Consider the following 18460-nt stretch of genomic DNA (forward strand, 5'->3'; position numbering starts at 1 on the left):
CCTAATAGAAAATCGGGGCCCTTAAAGAAAAACAAAAAGTATTGGTGAACAGGTAGAAATCATGGCAGTTCTATCAACGGTGAGGCAAAACTTTACAACTCTGTGTAGGAGTGTACACTTTGAATTTAATACGGACCCCAAGAAACCTGCCTCCCGTTGGTGTGATGCAGATGCTGCCAATTCCTGTACTGTATTCTGGGGGATTAGATTCTGGGGGATTAGGCATGGGCAAACCAGTCTGGGCTGCACCGAGAGACCCTGACTTAACTGCGAAGACAAGCCAAAGGAACCAAGAGCTACATTTAAATTTGCAAGTTTTTTTTTTCAGGACAGGGTTTCTTTGTGTAACAACTCTAACTATCCTGGAACTAGCTCTTGTAGACCAGGTAGACCAGGCTGGCCTTGAACTCAACAGAGAATCGCCTACTTCTGCCTTCTGAGTGCTGGGGTTAAAGGGCGCCACCTCCACCCGGAAAAATTCCCCAAGTTTTTATTATGTACACAACTTTCTGCCTCCATTTATACCCACACGCCAGAGGAGGGCGCCAGATCTCTTTACAGATGGTTTGGAGCCACCATGTGGTTGCTGGGAATTGAACTCAGGACCTCTGGAAGAGCAGACAGTGCTCTTAACCACTGAGCCATCTCTCCAGCCCTTCCCCAAGTTTTTAAAAAAGCATTCGTACCTTTGGCACCCACTGTCAGTGTGTCGTCCTGGTGCGTTGTGGTGGAAAAGCTGTCCTGGACCAGGCTGTCCTCGAACTAACAGATTCGCCTACTTCTGCCTCCCGAGTGCTGGGGATAAAGGGCACCACCACTGCCTGGAAAAATTTTGCAAGTTTTTAAAAGCATCCATACCTTTGGCGCTCACTGCCAGTGTGTCAGCCTGGTGCGCTCTGTGCTGGTAAAGGTATCCTGGACTAGGCTGGCCTCGAACTAACAGATTCGCCTACTTCTGCCTCCCAAGTGCTGGGTTTCAAGGGCGCCACCACCGCCTGGAAAAATTTTGTAAGTTTTTAAAAAGCATCCATATCTTTGGCACTCACTGCCAGTGTGTCAGCCTGGTGCGCTCTGTGCTGGTAAAGGTATCCTGGACTAGGCTGGCCTCGAACTAACAGAGAATCTCCTACTTCTGCCTCCCGAGTGCTGGGGTTAAAGGGCGCCCCCACCACCCGAAAAAATTCTTCAAGTTTTTAAAAAGCATCCATACCTTTGGTGCTCACTGTCGGTGTGTTGTCCTGGTGCGCTGTGGTGGAAAAGCTGTCCTGGACCAGGCTGTCCTCGAACTAACAGATTCGCCTACTTCTGCCTCCCGAGTGCTGGGGATAAAGGGCACCACCACCGCCTGGAAAAATTTTGCAAGTTTTTAAAAGCATCCATACCTTTGGCGCTCACCGTCGGTGTGTCGGCCTGGTGCGCTCTGTACTGGAAAAAGAACAGGCTGGCCTCGAACTCACAGAGATTCGCCTACTTCTGCCTCCCAAGTGCTGAGGTTAAAGGCGGGAGCCACCACCGCCAGGAAAAATTGTCCTAGTGTTTACAAAAGCGTCTGTACTTTTGGCGCTCGCTGCTCGCTGCCGGTGTGTCGGCCTGGGGCGCTCTGTGGTGGAAAAGCTGCCCTGGAGCAGGCTGGCCTCGGACTCACAGAGATTCGCCTGCCTCTGCCTCCCGAGGGCTGGGGTTAAAGGCGGGCAGGCGCCACCACCATCGGGAAATATGGCTCTCGCTGCCGTTGTGTCGGCCTGGGGCGCTCTGTGGTGGAAAAGCTGCCGGACTCACAGAGATTCGCCTGCCTCTGCCTCCCGAGGGCTGGGGTTAAAGGGCGCCACCTCAGCCCGGCAAATTTTGCAAGTTTTTAAAAGCATCCATACCTTTGGCGCTCTTCGTCGCTCACTGCAGGTGGGTCGGCCTGGTGCGCTCTGTGCTGCAAAATGGACGTGAAGGGCTGATGGGGCTGACGAGCGGCAAGCTTGCCGCGTCGTCTTCCCCTGTTGCCTTCTGCACGCTGAATGCCGCGCTCGGGCTCGCCCTCCTTATATAGCCTCGTGGGTAGGCGTGTCCCTTTTCAAACTTCCTTTCCAGGGCCCGCCCTGTTTCCGCAGGAGAGGCGGGAAGGTTTTGGGGGCTTGAGCGCGCGTAGCAAATTTTTTTGTTACAGTTTCGATATCCACCATTTCACACCCGAACAACTTGCAGAGTCATCGTGCACCATTTTATTTGTCTGGGTGGGCCCTTTAAGAACCAATCTGTGAGCCGGGCGGTGGTGGCACACGCCTTTAATCCCAGCACTCGGGAGGCAGGCGGATCTCTGTGAGTTCGAGGCCATCCTGGTCTACAAGAGCTAGTTCCAGGACAGGCTCCAAAGCCACAGAGAAACCCTGTCTCGAAAAACCAAAAAAAAAAAAAGAACCAATCTGTGGGAGGAAGAGGTAGACAGATCTCTGGTAGTTCGAGGCCAGCCTGGCATACATAACCAGTTTGAGGCCAGCTTGGCCGTACAAGTCACCTGAGGGTCTCTCTCTCTCTCTCTCTCTCTCTCTCTCTCTCTCTCTCTCTCTCTCTCTCTCTCCCTGCCTCCCTCCCTCCCCCCCCCCTCTTTCCTCGAACCCAGAGATCCACCTGCATCTACCTCTGAGACTACAGGCATGCGCTGCTACCACCCTCCAGTGAGACTATGTCTGTAAAAAATAATGTGATTGCCCACATCTTTAATCCCAGCACTCGGGAGGCAAAGGCAGGCAGATCTCAGTGAGTTCGAGAACAGCCTGGTCTGCAAAGTGAGCTCCAGGACAGTCAGGACTGTTACACAGAGAAACCCTGTCTCGAAACAAACAAACAAACAAACAAATCTGTATTTGGAATCTATTGTCGCCATTGTTTAGGCTGCTTCTGATACCCATTTGGCATACCTAAGAAAGTCACTGTATGCTTGGTGTGAGTGATACAATTCTGCCGAGAGGGACCTTGGCAGCTGGTGGCTCTAAATCGTGGCAGGTGAGAACCCACGGCGGTGAGGGACAGACATGCCAGGTAGACAGCACTTAAGTGGAGAGTTTTATTGAGATAAAGGGACTGGGGGAAGGGAAGGGAGAGAGAAAGAGAGAGGGAGAGGAAGAGAGATGTAGAGAGAGAAAGGCGAAGAGGAGGAAGTGGGAGAGGCAGGCAGAGTTCCGCCTTTTAAAGGGACAGGGTACGGGCCTTCTAACAAGCAGGTGTGAGGCACCCTATAAGGTCCTCAGCGGGTGTGGCCATGTTCGCCCGGATGCTAAGAGTGAGTTATCACAAGGCTTCTTCCTATTCCTGCCCCAGGCTTTTCATATAGCTAGACACATAACATGGCATTCTTTCTTTTTCTTTTTTTCTTTTTTGGTTTTTCGAGACAGGGCTTCTCTGTGTAGTCCTGACTGTCCTGGAACTAGCTCTTGTACACCAGGCTGGCCTCAGAGAGGTCCGCCTGCCTCTGCTCCTGAGTGCTGGGATTCAAGGCGTGCGCCACCATCGCCCAGTAACGTGGCACTCTTTTTTTTCCGAGACAGAGTAACGTGGCGTTCTTATTCACAACTACTTAGCTTTTATTTTCCTATGTGTTTCTAGTTTTTCTTTTCTTTTTATTATTATTTTGTGTAGGGTGTTTTGCCCACGCGTTTGTTTTTGTACCACACATGTGTAATACCCTCGGAGGCCAGAAGAAGGCATCAGATCCCTGTGGGCCTGGAGTTCCAGAGGTTGTGAGTGGCCAGGTGGGTGCTGGAAATGGAACCCAGGTTCTCTGGAAGAGCAACCAGAGCTCGTAATTGCTGAGCCATCTCTCCAACCCCAGCTTTTCTCTTTATTTCTTTTTTCTTTTCTTTTCTTTTCTTTTCTTTTCTTTCTTTCTTTCTTTCTTTCTTTCTTTCTTTCTTTCTTTCTTTCTTTCTTTCTTTTTCTTTCTCGCTCTCTCTATTTTTTTATGTTGTTAGATTTCTTTGACTATTTATAGAATCTCATTTTCCAATCCTTTTGTTGCCTTGAAATTTGCCAGTTCTTTTTTGACAGATGTTTAGATTCTCTAATGTTTAGATTTACATACAGCAATGACACCAATATTCACTGTAATTGCCTATAACAACAAGAATCCAAGATAAGTTTGTGAAGTCCCAGAAGTAGGCAGATTTATAATAAATATATATATTTTTTGGTTTCTTTGCTTTGTTTTTGAGACAGAGTCTCACTGTACAGCCCTGGCTGGCCTGGAACTCAACATGTAGATCAGTCTGACCTCAAACTCACAGAGGTCTGTGTATCTCTGCCTAAGGAGTGCTGCACTATCATAACGGTTTTTTAAAAAAAAAATCAGTGGCACACGGCTTTAATCCCAGCACTCTGGAGGCAGAGACAGAAGGATTTTTGTGAGTTCAAGAGCAGTCTGGTGGTATACAGAACTAGTTCCAGGACAGTCTCCAAAGCTACAGAGAAACCTTGTCTCAACCCCCCCCCCCAAAAAAAAATTCAGTAGGAATTGTGATTGTTATACATTATCATAGATACATTATATTTGGTTGGATTGAAAGTTCTTTGCCTGAGCACATTAGAGCTGACCATGCTCACTCTGTGTGTGTGTGTGTGCGCGCACACAGGAGAGCTGACTCTGCCTCCCCTCGTATGCCCCCTTCAGTAATCAGGAGATAGGGCCCTGCACCTTGCTTGGGCAAAACAGTAGAGCTGGCTTTGGTGGTGTGATTGTGGGTGACCAGATCTGAGGATCTGAGAGCAGGAGAACTGGCCCCATTCCTTGCTGCAGGATGCATTGGGTGAGCTGGCCAAGGCAGTGCTGGAGAGCTTACCCAGGGAAAACTGGCAGATTGACTATCACCCAGGCCCAGAACCAGGGCTATGAATTACCTCACCCCAACATTTACCTGAATTGCTGGAGTATGTAAAGGGACCAGACCTGTTGATCCAAAGATACAGGACCTCCATGACACAGGACAACAGAATATGCAAGAGGAGTCCCAGTGGGGCCCAGTATCTACAGGGCAGCAGAAGCCAGAGGCCTCCAAGCAGACCAATGCCTCATGGCAGTGAACACTTAAAGAAAAGATGACTGGACAGACGGTAAAATGTGGGGCTCCCAGGGCCACACTATAGCTTCCACGCCGAGATTCTTCTCCTTTTCCTTTCATTTCCTTTGTTTTGGTTTTTCTTTTAAATTTTGTTTATTAAGGGGAGGGCGTTTGCCAGGGCAGAGGGCACATCCTTGAGGATAGGGAGACGTGTGGGATCAGAATGCATGATGTGAGATTCACAAAGAATCAGTCAAAATGAAAAGAATAATTAAAAAAAAACTTTGCTTGAGTTTCTTTGAAATGACTGGTGTTAAGCAACAGATAGTTGTTTCGTAGGGCTGGGTATATAATTTTTGGATTTCACTTGCCTAAGCACAGACAAGGCCCTAGACTCAACCCATAGTAATGGAAAATAAAAACAAATCAGCCATCACCACTACCACAAATAAAAAGCAAACCAATAAACAAACATGTAAAAAAAAGTGATTTTCTAGCTCCCTGGTTATCCTTACGAAGATGGACAACACTTCTGGAACATCACAGAGGGCCTTTCTGGTTTCCTTTCTGTTTTTGGTATATGTATATGTATAGAGTGTGTGCGTGTACACTGTGTGTGTGTGTGTGTGTGTGTGTGTGTGTGTGCAGGTGTGTCTACACATGTGTGTGCATGTATAAGGAGGGCAGAGGTCAATACTGGATGTCTTCCTGAATCACTCTCTACCTTATCTTTTGAGACTGTATCTCTCATTAATTATTGTGCTCCCCAGTTGGTTAACCTGGCTGGCCACTGAGCATTAAGGATCTGCCTGTCACTATTCCCTAAGCACTGCAGTTGTACTAGGCCATATCTGGCTTTTTTTTTTTTACCTGCGTCCTGGAGGGCTGAACTCAGGTCCTCACGCTTATGAGACAGGTACTCTACCAACTGACCTATTTCTCCAGCCTCCTATTTTCTTTTCTTTTTATCATTGTTTCTCTTTTTAAAAATTTCCATATGTGAACTGAAGCTAACTAAAGGCTTGGATAGTTCTTTTTTTTTTAATTTTGCTTTTTGATGTGGGATTCCCCTCTGTATACTATGAATATGTTTTATTACCATTGGTTATTAAAGAAGCTGTTTCAGCTTAGTAGAGTAAAGCCAGGCAAGAAATCCGAATAGAGATATAGAGAGAGTGTAGGCAGAGTCAAAGAGATGCCATGTAACTGCCAAAGGAGAAAGACACCAGCTGCCAGCAGAACCTTACTGGTAAATCATGAGCCTTGTGATAAAATACAAAATAGTAAAAATGGGTTAATTTAAGATGTAAGAGTTAGCTAGAAATATGCATATGCTATTGGTCAGTGTTGTAATTAATATAGTTTCTGTGTGATTATTTGCATCTGGGCAGCCAGGAAATGAACAAGCAGTCTCTGCCTACAAAATGGTGTCCAATGTGGTGGTCTTGTACCCTGTAAAGATTTGTCACTTGTATTGGTTTAACAAAATTTTGATTGGCCAGTAGCCAGGCAGAAAGTATAGACAGGGTAACCAGTATAGGAGAATTCTGGGAAGAGGAAAGGCCAGTCTGCAGTTGTCACACAGATGCAGAGGAAGCAAGATGAGAATGCCTCACTGATAAAATGTACCAAGCTAACACAGATAAGAATTATGGGTTAATGAAAGATATGAGAGTTAGTTAATAAGAAGTCTGAGCTAATAGGCCAACCAGTTTATAATTAATGTAGGCCTCTTTGTGTTTATTTGGGGCTGAATGGCTGTGGACTAGGCGGGACAGAAACCACTGTCAACACCTTTTCTATAACTTTTTACCTTGATGGGTGATATCTTTATATCTTTATTTTGGGGGAGGAGGAGGCTGTTATTGCAGAGTACATCTGCTTTAGCACAGGAGGCTTGTCTGCCCACCCGGTCATAAGATGATGTTCTAGTTTCATTTCTGTGCCTGTGATAAAACACCCCAATGAAAAGTAGTTTAGGGGAGAAAGGAGTTTATTTGGTTCACAATTCCAGGTCCATCATAGCAGAGAAGTTACAGTGGCAGGAACTCAAATCAGCAAGCCATGGCATGTCACAGTTAAGAGCAGAGAGAAATAAATACATACAAGATGACTTGCTTTTCTTTCTCCTCTCTTATATAGTTCAGGATCCCTTGCCTAGGGAATGGTGCTACCCACTGTGGGCTGGGTCTTCCCACATTAATTGATAGTCAAGACAATTGCCCACATACATACACACAGGGCAATCTGTTCTAGACAATTTCTTAATTGAGATTCTTTCCCCTTAGGGTTAGAGAGATGGCTCAGCAGTTAACAGCCTTTATGTTCTTGCAGAAGACCTAAGTCCAATTCCCAGTGGCCCATAAATGTCTGTATTTCAAGCTCTAAAAGATGTGACACCCTCTTCTGGCTTCTGCAGGCACCTGCACTCATATATACATACTCACATGTAGACATCTATGCATAACTAGAAATAAAATAAATCTTGAGAGAAAAAGACTCTCGAGGAGATTCGAGGCTATTTCGAGTCGAGAGTTAAAAATTACTGCAAGTATTCAATTGTTGCACAAACTGTGTTTTACATTGCGTCTCATGGGATTTCAGCTTTCACTGAGCAGAGGATTGGAGAACAAGCAGTTTTCTGACCATTTGTTTGAAGAAGTACCAGTGAGGAAACAAGGAGACAAATTAGGGACAGGAAAGAAGACAAGAAAAAGCTACAAGAGAGATGTAGGCAACTGGTCCCCATTGGAGACTCATGGGAAGCAGTGCAGAATGAGCCTCAGTTGGTTTTATCTTAGAGGCAAGGAAGCTGTGGCATTTATCCACACTCCTCTCTCATTGCCTGGGGCAGGGCCAACAACAGTGCTCCTTGACAGTTGTGGTTGTCTCAGACAAGGACCATTCCTCTCAATGTGGATTGAGGATGTCCTCAAATTGCGAGTCTCACATCCTTGCAGTATGATCCTGTATGTGTGTACAGAATGGCGATACCCCAGGAGATGGATAGGGCTCAGACAACATTTTCTTTCTTTTAATACTGAAGATAAGTGGGATGAGTCAGTTGTTCATGCTTCCTGACATAGACAGGTGCTATGGAATGAACCAGGGCATGTGGATAAGTGAGACTGTGCCCCATTTAAGGGGAGCAAGCAATTTTATGCTTTAAGGTCAAAAGACCAAAGATAGTCTACTCTTTGATGTCCCCACTGGACAGTCCCCAAAGCAGCCTGGGCACAATTGTCCCAGGAGACTCTAGACTTGTATTCTTTTTGTGTGTGTTCTTCTGTAGGGCAGCAGCTGGCCTATTGCCTCATCTTTCCAACAAGGTGAAGTATTTTTGTGTGTGTGTTTGTTTGCTTTTAATTACACCGTGTGCACAGCCTTTGGAACCCTAAGCATGTAAAGGAGCATAGTGGCTGGATTTCAGAACTCTGTGAACAGTCCTCTCTTTACAGCAGCGCAAGACGGGAAAACTTATGGCCTGGAAGATCTTGCTAGAGGAGTAAGAGAACTCATTTAATTGAGAGATCATTGGCTGAGTTTACAATTAGTAAGCCACATCCATCCTTGCCCATTGGTTCCCAGGTCTGTGCTTCCCTTCCGTGGTACAGTTCATTAGACGGGGCACCAGAGATCTTAGAAGAACAGAGTACCCAGAGCGGGGAAGTTGATGATACTTTTCAGTACGTCTCATTCTGGGTTAGCAGTCTATCAGTTGGCTTGAGACTTAATCTGTCAATCTGTCTCTGCTCCAGCAGCTGTAGCTCTGTAAGAGAAACTGAACGGACAGCACTTCCCATTGCCCATTACTTCACTTATTGCCTCTATATCTGCCCTGTGTTGTTTATTGGAGCGTCAAATGTCTCAGAGCCCATAAGTCTTGCATCGCATTATCTTCCTTCTCTTTTTAAATTTTAAGTCTTATATTAAATTCATTTTTTGACAATTTCTTATGTATACAAAATATATACTCTATAGAGTATGTTCTGATTATGGTACCTTCACCCTCTCGCCTTCCATCCTACTACCTGTGGCCCCTCCTCCCTGCAAGCCCCTTTCCTCCAGTTAGTGGTCCTCCACTTCCACATCTCCTCACTGCACTAATCCTGGTCCCTTATAGCCTCCCTCCAGTCTCTTTCCTCTTCCACTTGCCATCATCCTTTTGATGACCCCGACCTTCCTCATCATTGTTTCTCTCTCTTGTGATCTTTTGCAGGTTTTTGGGCTCTCACAGAAGACGGGGACGAGAGTTTGGTTCTCAGCTCCCATGTCAGGCACCTTACAAACCACCTGCAACTCCAGATTTGGGGAATCTGGTGTCCTTTTAGGGCCTCCTCAAGTGTACACATGCACATTCCTACACGCGCGCGCGTGCACGCACGCACGCACACACACGAATAAAAATGAAAAAGCAAATTGCTCTACATCTTGTGCTGAGGTCGTAATTTCTCACTGTGTGCATTATCTCCACGCACCTTGGGAGCCACCCTGTGCTCTGTGGGATGTTTATCAGCATGCTTAATCTCTACCCACTGGGTGCCAGCAGCAGCCTCCTGCATTTTCTGACAGCTAAACATATTTGTAGACATTTCCAAACGTCCCGGAGGGACAAAACAATCTGTGACTGTGAGTCACTCCTCTTATGTAACAAGTCAAGCTTTGGAAACAGAGACAGTAGTCCCTCGGCCACACAGCCCTTTACACATTGGGCATGATAGTGTGCTTCCCATTTGACTTTTTGTTTTTATTTCATTTTGTCTTTCGAATGTTCTAAAATTTACCAATTTTTCTTAGTTAATAGAGTCTTTGGTCCGATGCAAACAAAAACATCACCAAATCTTTAGAAAGTGCATTAAAACTAACAAAGTATTTTATTTATTTGCTTTGGAAGCAATCTATAACCATGCCCAAATTTCCTCATTTTAGTCTTTTTAGTCTTCACTCAGTGTTTGTTCTTTTAGTGTAAAACAAATTTTCCCATGGTTTCTTCTTTAAAATCCCATGCCAGTTTTCAGTGGTTTAAATTTGTCTGACCAACTTTAAAATATATAACATTTTATTAATTCTTTGAGAACTTATTACAATGTATTTCGTCCCTATCAATACCCCCTAACTCCTCCTAAATCACCCCCACCCCTCTCCTCCTTCCAACTTCATGTCTTTTCTTAAAAATGACCTGTTGTGTCCATTTGAGCTGCCCGTATACACCTGAGTGTGGGGCCATCCACTGAGGCATGATGGACCTATCCAGGACCACACGTTGAAGAAAGCTGCTTCTCCCTTCCCGCAGAAGTCATCAGCTGTCTCTAGATCCTCAGACCTGGAGGCTTGTTAAGTCCCTGCCCCTTTCTTTATTCAGTCAGGTTTTAATTGGTGACTTGCTATCATGAGCAATGGCTTCTTTTCTTCTTGAGACAGGGTGCCCAGGCTGGCCTGAAGTTTGTTTGTCTCTTGCTTCAGACTCCAGAGTGCTTGGATTACTGGCCTGCACCTTCATACCTAACTATTTTCTCTCCCTGTCTATTTTTCTCCTTTTTGGATTGTTTGAGATAGAGTTCCACCCTGTAGCCTGGGCTGGCCCGGAACTCACTATGTAACTCACTCTGTCCTTGAACTCATGGCAGTTCTCTCTCTCTCTTTTTTTTTTTTTTTTTTTTTTTTTTGGTTTTTCGAGACAGGGTTTTTCTGTGGTTTTGGAGCCTGTCCTGGAACTAGCTCTTGTAGACCAGGCTGGTCTCGAACTCACAGAGATCCGCCTGCCTCTGCCTCCCGAGTGCTGGGATTAAAGGCGTGCGCCACCACCGCCCGGCTCTCATGGCAGTTCTCTAGTCTGCTGGGATTACAAATGTGAGACACCACAGCTGGCACTTTACATTTTTTAATATTAGAGCATTCTTTATCCAGTATTTTTACTGAATTTTCTCTGCTAACCCTTAATGCTTCAATGACCTCATTTTGTCTTATGGCTTTAAGATCAGTTGTACATTGATATTGATCTAGGAGCCAATAACTTGGATGATGTCATTAGTCTTATGCAAGGCTTTCCCTGTACAGTTATGGCTTGCCAGTTTCCATCCCTAGCATGGACCACATACTACTCACAGCATTAAGCTTCCTATTCCAAATATTCAGGTACCTGGATGCTGAATAGGAAATCTAAATTTCACACACTGAAGCTGAACTCCTGACAACTTGCTCCTTTAGCAGTGCATCGGTGGCGTTTCAACAAGAAATTGGAACTGCTGTGTGTGCTATGGAATGACATATTTATTTATAGGAATCAGGCTCCACACGATCATAGGAGACGCAAGGGAACTGAGCGGTGGGAGAAGACAGTTGAAGGATAAGAGCGCAGAAGCCATTATCCACCAGGGATCACTAAGGGAAGCTACTAGAATCTATGAAGGGCTGTTGCTTCTTTCTCAGAGGGAGAGCCTGATTGCATGGCAGGCTAGCAGTGCAAAGCAAAAGAAAAGCGGGGCATGAAGCAGAAGACATCAAGGATCATTAGGAATGTACAAGGTTTAACTGGGACCAGTGAGAACAAGTCTGTCTGGTCTCACTGCCTTGAACTTTGATGATAGAGGTAACCTATAGAAGGGTCTAACTCCCTTCTCATTGATCTGTACAGAAACCTGGCCCTGGATTCAGGAAAGTTGAGGGAAGAGATCCAGCGGGAGCTGAGGTTCCAGCTGTTGCTTACCCTTGCCCCATATCATCCATCACTAGAGACTGTTAGAAGCTGCAGTGGTATCTGACACCTGACCCAAACCTTCAAGGTGTAATGGCTGATGTTCCAATTCTACTTTCCAGATCTCAACAGTGTTTATTTGATCACCCCTGGCCTAGAACTGCAGCAAGCTATGAGGCTATCTGTCAGTCTACATCAGTGGGCAGATCTAGAGGAGAGGAAGTAAGGAAATGGCCCTGTGTAAGGTAACATGGTATGCAATTCTCCAAGGAGCATCTCCATCTTAAGAAATGGCAATTTCATCATGCTAGGAGTCGGGGGTCTTATTTAGAAAAGTGTCTGTTCATGAACTGTGTTCATTTATGTCTGATTGTTCATTCATTTCTTATTGTCAAACTTTAACAGCTGGTTGTGAATTGAGTGTAATAGTCTTTTGTCAGTGAAGGTTTGCTTTTCTGTATTCATTTTGGCAAACCCTCTGAATGGTAGGTATTCTAAACATTAATCAAAAATCAATTTGTTCAATTACAGGTACCCTTCTAGCTATGGAGGTAACCAAATTAGTCAAAAAGAATTTTAATTTTTACAGGGGACCAATGGTAAATCAGCTAATATCAAAGTATTTTCTTTATATAGCTTTAAACAAAAAGAGTACTCTGCAAAAAATAAGCAAATTCATATCATTTACAGATGACCATACTGGTTGAGAACTGATTTTGCCCAGGGTTGTTTGCTTAAGGCAATGGAGCTCCCATTCACCACTAATGGTGTTATTTAGGTTTGCTCCCCTGGTTTTCACTAAGATCCTTTTGTTCGATGGGAAATGCTAGGTCATAAAATAGAACATGTATAAGAAAATGAATTTTCTTGTCTCATGAGAAAAATACATATCTCTATGAACTCTAGGTAGAAGAAGATATTTGGCTGCTCTATAAATCATTTTAGTTATTTTTTTGTTTCAGAAAAGGAAGATGGACCCAAAGGAAATCAGTTTTACAAAACGTGTTCATCCTTCTCTTGATCAGAGGTGTGCATTTCCTGTTTTGAGGCTTTCCACAGAAGATTAAAAGTTGATCTCATGGCCTGAGTTGGTTTTTCCTGTCAAACAACAAAAGAAGAAAAAAGAAAAGAAAAGAATCAGTCAAGACATAGTTTAGGAGTTTCACCTGTTACTCCCATATGACAGCGCTTTTGAATCTGTGAGGTCTTGAATGTTCACTATTAATGCCAACAAGTTCTGACAGGTCACCTGTAAGACTCCCATCTGTAATCATGCAGATGGACTTAGGAAGGGCCAAAGGAAGCTGTCAGGGTGGGCTTTATTCTTCCAGAGAACCCAGGCTTGATTCCCAGCGCTCGTGTCAGGCAATCTGTGACCACATCTCCAAGAGGTCCTATACCGTTTCCTGGACTCCATGGGCGGCCACACCCATATTACATATGGTAGACACAGACAGAAGACACACATACACAAATAGAAATAAATCTTTAAATCTAAAAAAGAAAGGAAAATATAAGGGAATTACTCTGTTTTGCTCATAGTCCTAGTAGAGAGATACAGATGAGAAAAATAAATGGGGATGGGTAGCTAGACCAAGTTTTGAGACTTTTGGGAAAATGGGGGAGGCAAGGGCTGTTTCCAGGAGGACCACAGAGTTTGGAGGTTAACATGGGAGAAATAGAATTGCCTAGAGTTACACAGACACGTACAGATTCAAGCCTCAGAAGCTTTGTCAGACTCGTAGCGATTATCTTGAGGGATGCTACAGGAATGCTCTTGTGTTTGTATCATCCAGGCATACAAACACTGCACATTCCTAGCGTGCTTTGTACTTCCCAACGTCTGTTCACCGTGCCTTGAAACCAAAGAGGATGACCAGCAGGAGTCCTGTCATTCCCATGCCCAAGAAGAAGGCCAGCAGCAGGAGACCTACCTCAGACTTAGTACCTCAGCTCGCACTACTCTCTTAGCTCAATTGTCATGTTTACTTGCCACATCAACAAAATATTCAACTTTGCAGACAGAGCCTGAGGACACCCTAGGGACCTCATCTGTTGGACAGACCTCCAGGGCTCTTCATGTTTTAACAGGTCTCAGAGCAAAATGTGAGCACCCTATGGGGGGAACGACTGGAATTTCAAAAACGTGCAAAAGACACACGCACAGGCCAGCCTGAGTACAGGCCTTAGGCAACAGCTTCTTGCCTGATTCCAGGGGCCTTGCTCCAAAGTCACGTCTTCTCCGGTTTGATATATCAGAGGTCAGAATCGAAGTTTCAAACTAGGGGCTCTGTGAACAAATTCCAGAAGGTCTTTCCTGAGATCTTGGGGATCTTAATTACTTCGTTTTAAGGGTGCACAGTGTAGGAGGTGAGAAGCCACAGGGTATCTGAGGAGACACAAAACACATCCTGAGGAAGCAGACACATTTCACCTACCTTACTACTTTCTCATTAAATGGAAGAAAAAAAACCACCACCATCCAGGAAAAGACCATGTGCCATGAGGAAGGTGGGATGCGGGGACAAAATGAGTCAGTTGGCCAGACCCACAGTCTATGGCAAATTGGCACCCCTGGAAAGCCACCAATTGACCAGGAAATCATGTCACTAAATCTTCTTTCCCCACGCCTGAAGACCAGATGCCATTTTCCAGCCATTTCCATTTGTAGTTTCTCTGATGGTGTGATACTCCAAGGATCTGTGGATTATTAAAGAATGAAGAAGTCAACTGATAGGTTAGCCCATGCAGAAAAGGCAAATCAGGATCACACAGGTCCCCATTGCTGCTGGTCAGTCTGCCCAGTGGCCCAATAACCAGGTGAGTTTCTTTTGGAAAATTAGAGTCTTAATATCAGGGTTGGTAAAAAAAAAAAAAACAAAAAAAAAAACAAAAAAAAAAACGTTCTGGAATTCATTTTAGAAAGAACAGGGTTTTTTTTGGGGGGGGGTGATCTCTTCAGTGAACATACCCACCCCTGCCTATCTGTATTACTATCTCATTCATTTTTATGAGTCCTGATGAGCCTGGAGAGTGACGTCACTGTTGTCAGTGATGGGGAGGTTTGACTTTTCTTTCATTAATAAGAATTTTCTCCTGAGTCACAGCAGATGATTTACTGTCTGTCAGGAAGGACCTTAAACTCATAATAGTAGGTCCTCCATAAATAGAAGCCATACGTCACAGAAGATGGGAACGGCCTCCTAGGGCATAGAGAAGCGAACATTTGCAGAAAAACTAATCAAAATTGTTCCACTTGATGGTGCTTGACGTCATCCTCTGGAGCAGAGCTAGTCACTGCAGTCACCTGGGAAGAGCTGAAAAACAGCAGCATGTATTCTTCAGAAATTCTGCTTCAAAAACCATGCTGGTGACTGCGTAATGGTCACTTTCAAAACCTTTGTAAGTCATTCTATCTAATATACTAATACAATTGAAAACCAACCTTAGGTACTGGCCATACCATGAACATGCCGTTTTGTCTGATCTTGGAAGCTAAGCAAGTTTAGCCCTGGTTTAGTAGTTAGATGAGAGAAACAACCTTAATAGTTTGATTGCTTTTCCTATTTCTATTCACCTCTTCTAGACCAAGCTAGTCCAGTTTCTCTATATCACAAATAAAAGTACATTTATTTATTCCGTGTGTGTGTGTGTGTGTGTGTGTGTGTGTGTGTGTGTGTGTGTGTTGGGTCTGTGTGTGCCACTATTTGTGTGTAGAGGTCAGAGGTTCTCTCTTTCCAGTATGCGGGTCCCAGGGATTGAACTCAGGTCATCATGTGGCAAGTGCCTATACCCGCTCATCTATCTCGCCAGTGTAAATGATTTTCTTAGGTGCCCAAACTAGATCTAATGACAGGGTGTGGCAACAAAACTTGTAATCCTAGCACTTGGGAAAACTGAGACCAGAAGATCAAGAGTTCACGGCTGTCCTGGGCCACACTGCAGCAAGACCTCATTTAAAAAAAAAAAAAAACAAACCAACCAAAAATGGCTGGAAGATGGTACAGTGGGTAAAAGTGCATTCTGTGCAAGCACGAGGACCTGAGTTTGAATCTCCAGAACCCAGAGAGAAGTAAGACATGCCAACAGGAACGTCTGTGACCCATGGCTCCTAAAGGGAGAGAAAGGATTCCCAGAAGCCAGAGGGACAGTTAGCCTGGCATATGCAACCGAAAACCAGCTGACACCCTGCCTCAGGCAAGGTGGTAAGCAGACAGTGACAGCCTTGGGCTGTTCTCTGACCTCCGCACGAATGCTGTGGCATTCATGAGTCCACATATTCTCCCTCTCCCCCCCACATATCCTCCCTCTCCCTCCACATTGTCCCCTTGTCCCCCACATACCTCCCCCCGAAGTCTTAGAACTCATTCTCTTTCTGTCTTCCATTTTTTTTAAAGGAATCATTTCTTTTAATTGAATACTTCATTCAGACCACATCCCCTTCTGGATGCTTTTCAGGCAACCATTTGGTCCCCACTTCTCAAGAATGTTACAACTGACTGTATTGAGTGAGCAGGAGCCCCAAATCAGGCCTTTGAAACTGTAAAACAAGCAGCACCTTCCCCCAAACCACCCTCTCCTTTCACTTAGCAAGGAACGGGGAGTTAAAGGATCCAAATTCTACTTTCCAACTGTAGACACCCGAGAACCTGGATGCACTGCAAACAGCACAAGCTAGCATATCAGAGATGAAGCAAGGCAGCCCCTACACACTTCAAGGCGAGGCTCTGATCGCTCCTCCCACAGGAACGGCCTCTACTTAATTTCCCAAAGACTTATAAAATCTACCAAAAGGAACACAATGGATCAGCATAAGTCGGCTTACTCACGAGAGACTTTCTTGAGTAACAACTTTTGACTGTTGAGAATGTCACGTTTTTTTTTTCAAGGCAGCAAAGTCCAGGGCACTCGAGAGGACAGTTGAGCAGCGACCTAGTGTGCTGGGGGTAGGTTTATGTAGGGTGCAGGCGCACACCACACACACCGCTTTTCTTCAGGGTATATGGCAAGCCGCCAAGACCCCTGATCATCAAGGTAAGTTATTGTCTATAGGACAGAGCGTAGAACAGCAGAGGGAAAGGTGCTTTCGTGGAGGGCTATCGGAAGGCGGTTATTGTGCAGAAAGTCCTGAGGCTTAAGCAAAAGGGCGGCGGCAGCTGGGGACTGGGACTTCTAGATACTTGGCTACTGCTTGGTGGCAGCAGAGGCCTCAGTGCCAATTGCTTCCTCCACCGATTGTGCTGGCTCCTCTTCTTCCTCCACTTCGTAGTAGCCAACCTCGTAGTAAACATCCTCGTCCTCCTCCTCCTCCTCCCCATAGTAGTCAATCTCGTAGTAGATGTTCTCATCTTCCTCCTCCTCCTCATAGTAGAAGTCGCCCTCTTCGTAATAGTCGCTCTCCCACTCTTCAGCCCCTTCGTAGTAGACATCGTCTTCCTCTCCCTTCACATAGTAGCTATCGTAGTAGTTATCCTCCTCCTCCTCACTCTCTTCTTTGTCCTCCTCGCCCTCCTCGCCATCTTCGTCCTCCTTGTCCTCCTTGTCCTCCTTGCCCTCCTTGCCCTCCTCGTAGAAGTTTCCCTTGTCCTCATCCTTGTTCTCACCGTTGGCCTCATTCTCCTCTTGGGGATAGACGGCTGGATACGTCTGCACGCACTCCCGCATGGCTTGGAACTGCTCTACGCAATCTGACCCCTTGATTTCGTCCGTGCTGTAATGGAAGCAGGCGAAGGCAGATTTGAAGGATTCTCCACAAGGACCGCTGGCCATCCCCCCAAAGCACGGGCAATTCCAGTTAATTTCTCCACTTGGCAGTGTCAAGCGGTACTCCTCATAGGGATCATTGGGGTCGTCGACCACCAGCTCTGCGTTGCTGGGACTTTCGTGGTCTTCTTTGGTCACAAATATGATTTGATCCTTCCCTTCCTGCTGGCAGTAGGCCATGGTAGCTCTGGGTGTTGGTGCTCAGTGCTGCTGGTTGCTACTGACTAGCAGCTTCAAGTTCACAGCTCACTGCTCACAAGGCTGGAGGGAGTGGCTGTCTCTGTTACACCTTCAGGCTGTGACCTCCTCCCTCTCTGCTCCTCGGCCTGGAGGCGTGGAGGGCGGTTCTAAGGCCCGCAGATGCCCGCCCCTTCCAGGCCGGCTCCGCTGGCCCTCAGTATTTTTTCAAAGGAAAACATAATCCCCTGCGGTTTTGATGAGTACTCCTCAAAGGTCCATGTGTAAAAGTTGGGTCCCCAGCGTAGTGCTATTTATTGGACGGTTCCGGTGAATCTTTAAGCATTCCTGTAGAAACGACTGGAAGACCCTTAGGTTACTGAGGGTATTTCCTGGAAGGGAATAATGAGTCTGAACTCATCCAGGCCCTTTGCATCCTGGGTCATGGTGTGACCACGGTTTCTCTGGTTATGTGCATGTGTCACCTGTCACCGTCATCCACTGGAGCTGCCCAATCTTAGGTTTGAATCTCCAGAACCATGAGCCAAAATAGAGCTCTCTTTACTTCCTAAGTTCCCTGGATCAGGCATTTTGTTGTAAAGCTGTCTTATGCGATTCTTCTTTATCTGTACATGAGCTAATTGCAAACTTGGCTGGCATAAGCTTGTTAAAATGAACGTTCCCGGCTTCCGCAACTGAACATGATTGTTGGGTAGGTCAGTGGAGGTACTTGGAAGCTGAATTTTAAAGTAGTTCACTGATCAATAGGAACAGGACAGTTTTC

At 45.5% G+C, this 18460-nt stretch overlaps 1 protein-coding gene and 1 long non-coding RNA gene across 2 annotated transcripts; both read right to left on the bottom strand.

The window, feature by feature from the left end:
• Nucleotides 1-12441: 12441 nt before the first annotated feature.
• LOC121445641 lies at nt 12442-16610 on the bottom strand. The gene is made up of 3 exons (XR_005973975.1): nt 16566-16610; nt 14175-14436; nt 12442-12834 (listed from the first exon to the last, which is right to left on the bottom strand). It is a non-coding gene; the product is annotated as an uncharacterized LOC121445641 (long non-coding RNA).
• On the bottom strand, nt 16610-17685 carry LOC121445640 (mitochondrial intermembrane space import and assembly protein 40-like). Its single transcript, XM_041647790.1, has one exon. It carries the CDS (start codon nt 17677-17679, stop codon nt 16921-16923), a length of 759 nt encoding a protein of 252 aa, XP_041503724.1. The 5' UTR covers nt 17680-17685; the 3' UTR covers nt 16610-16920.
• Between the last annotated feature and the right edge of the window lie 775 nt (nt 17686-18460).

Source organism: Microtus oregoni, unplaced genomic scaffold (genome assembly GCF_018167655.1).
Source record: "Microtus oregoni isolate MIOR12 unplaced genomic scaffold, Mior012 000236F_ref0000158, whole genome shotgun sequence".
NCBI lineage: Eukaryota > Metazoa > Chordata > Mammalia > Rodentia > Cricetidae > Microtus > Microtus oregoni.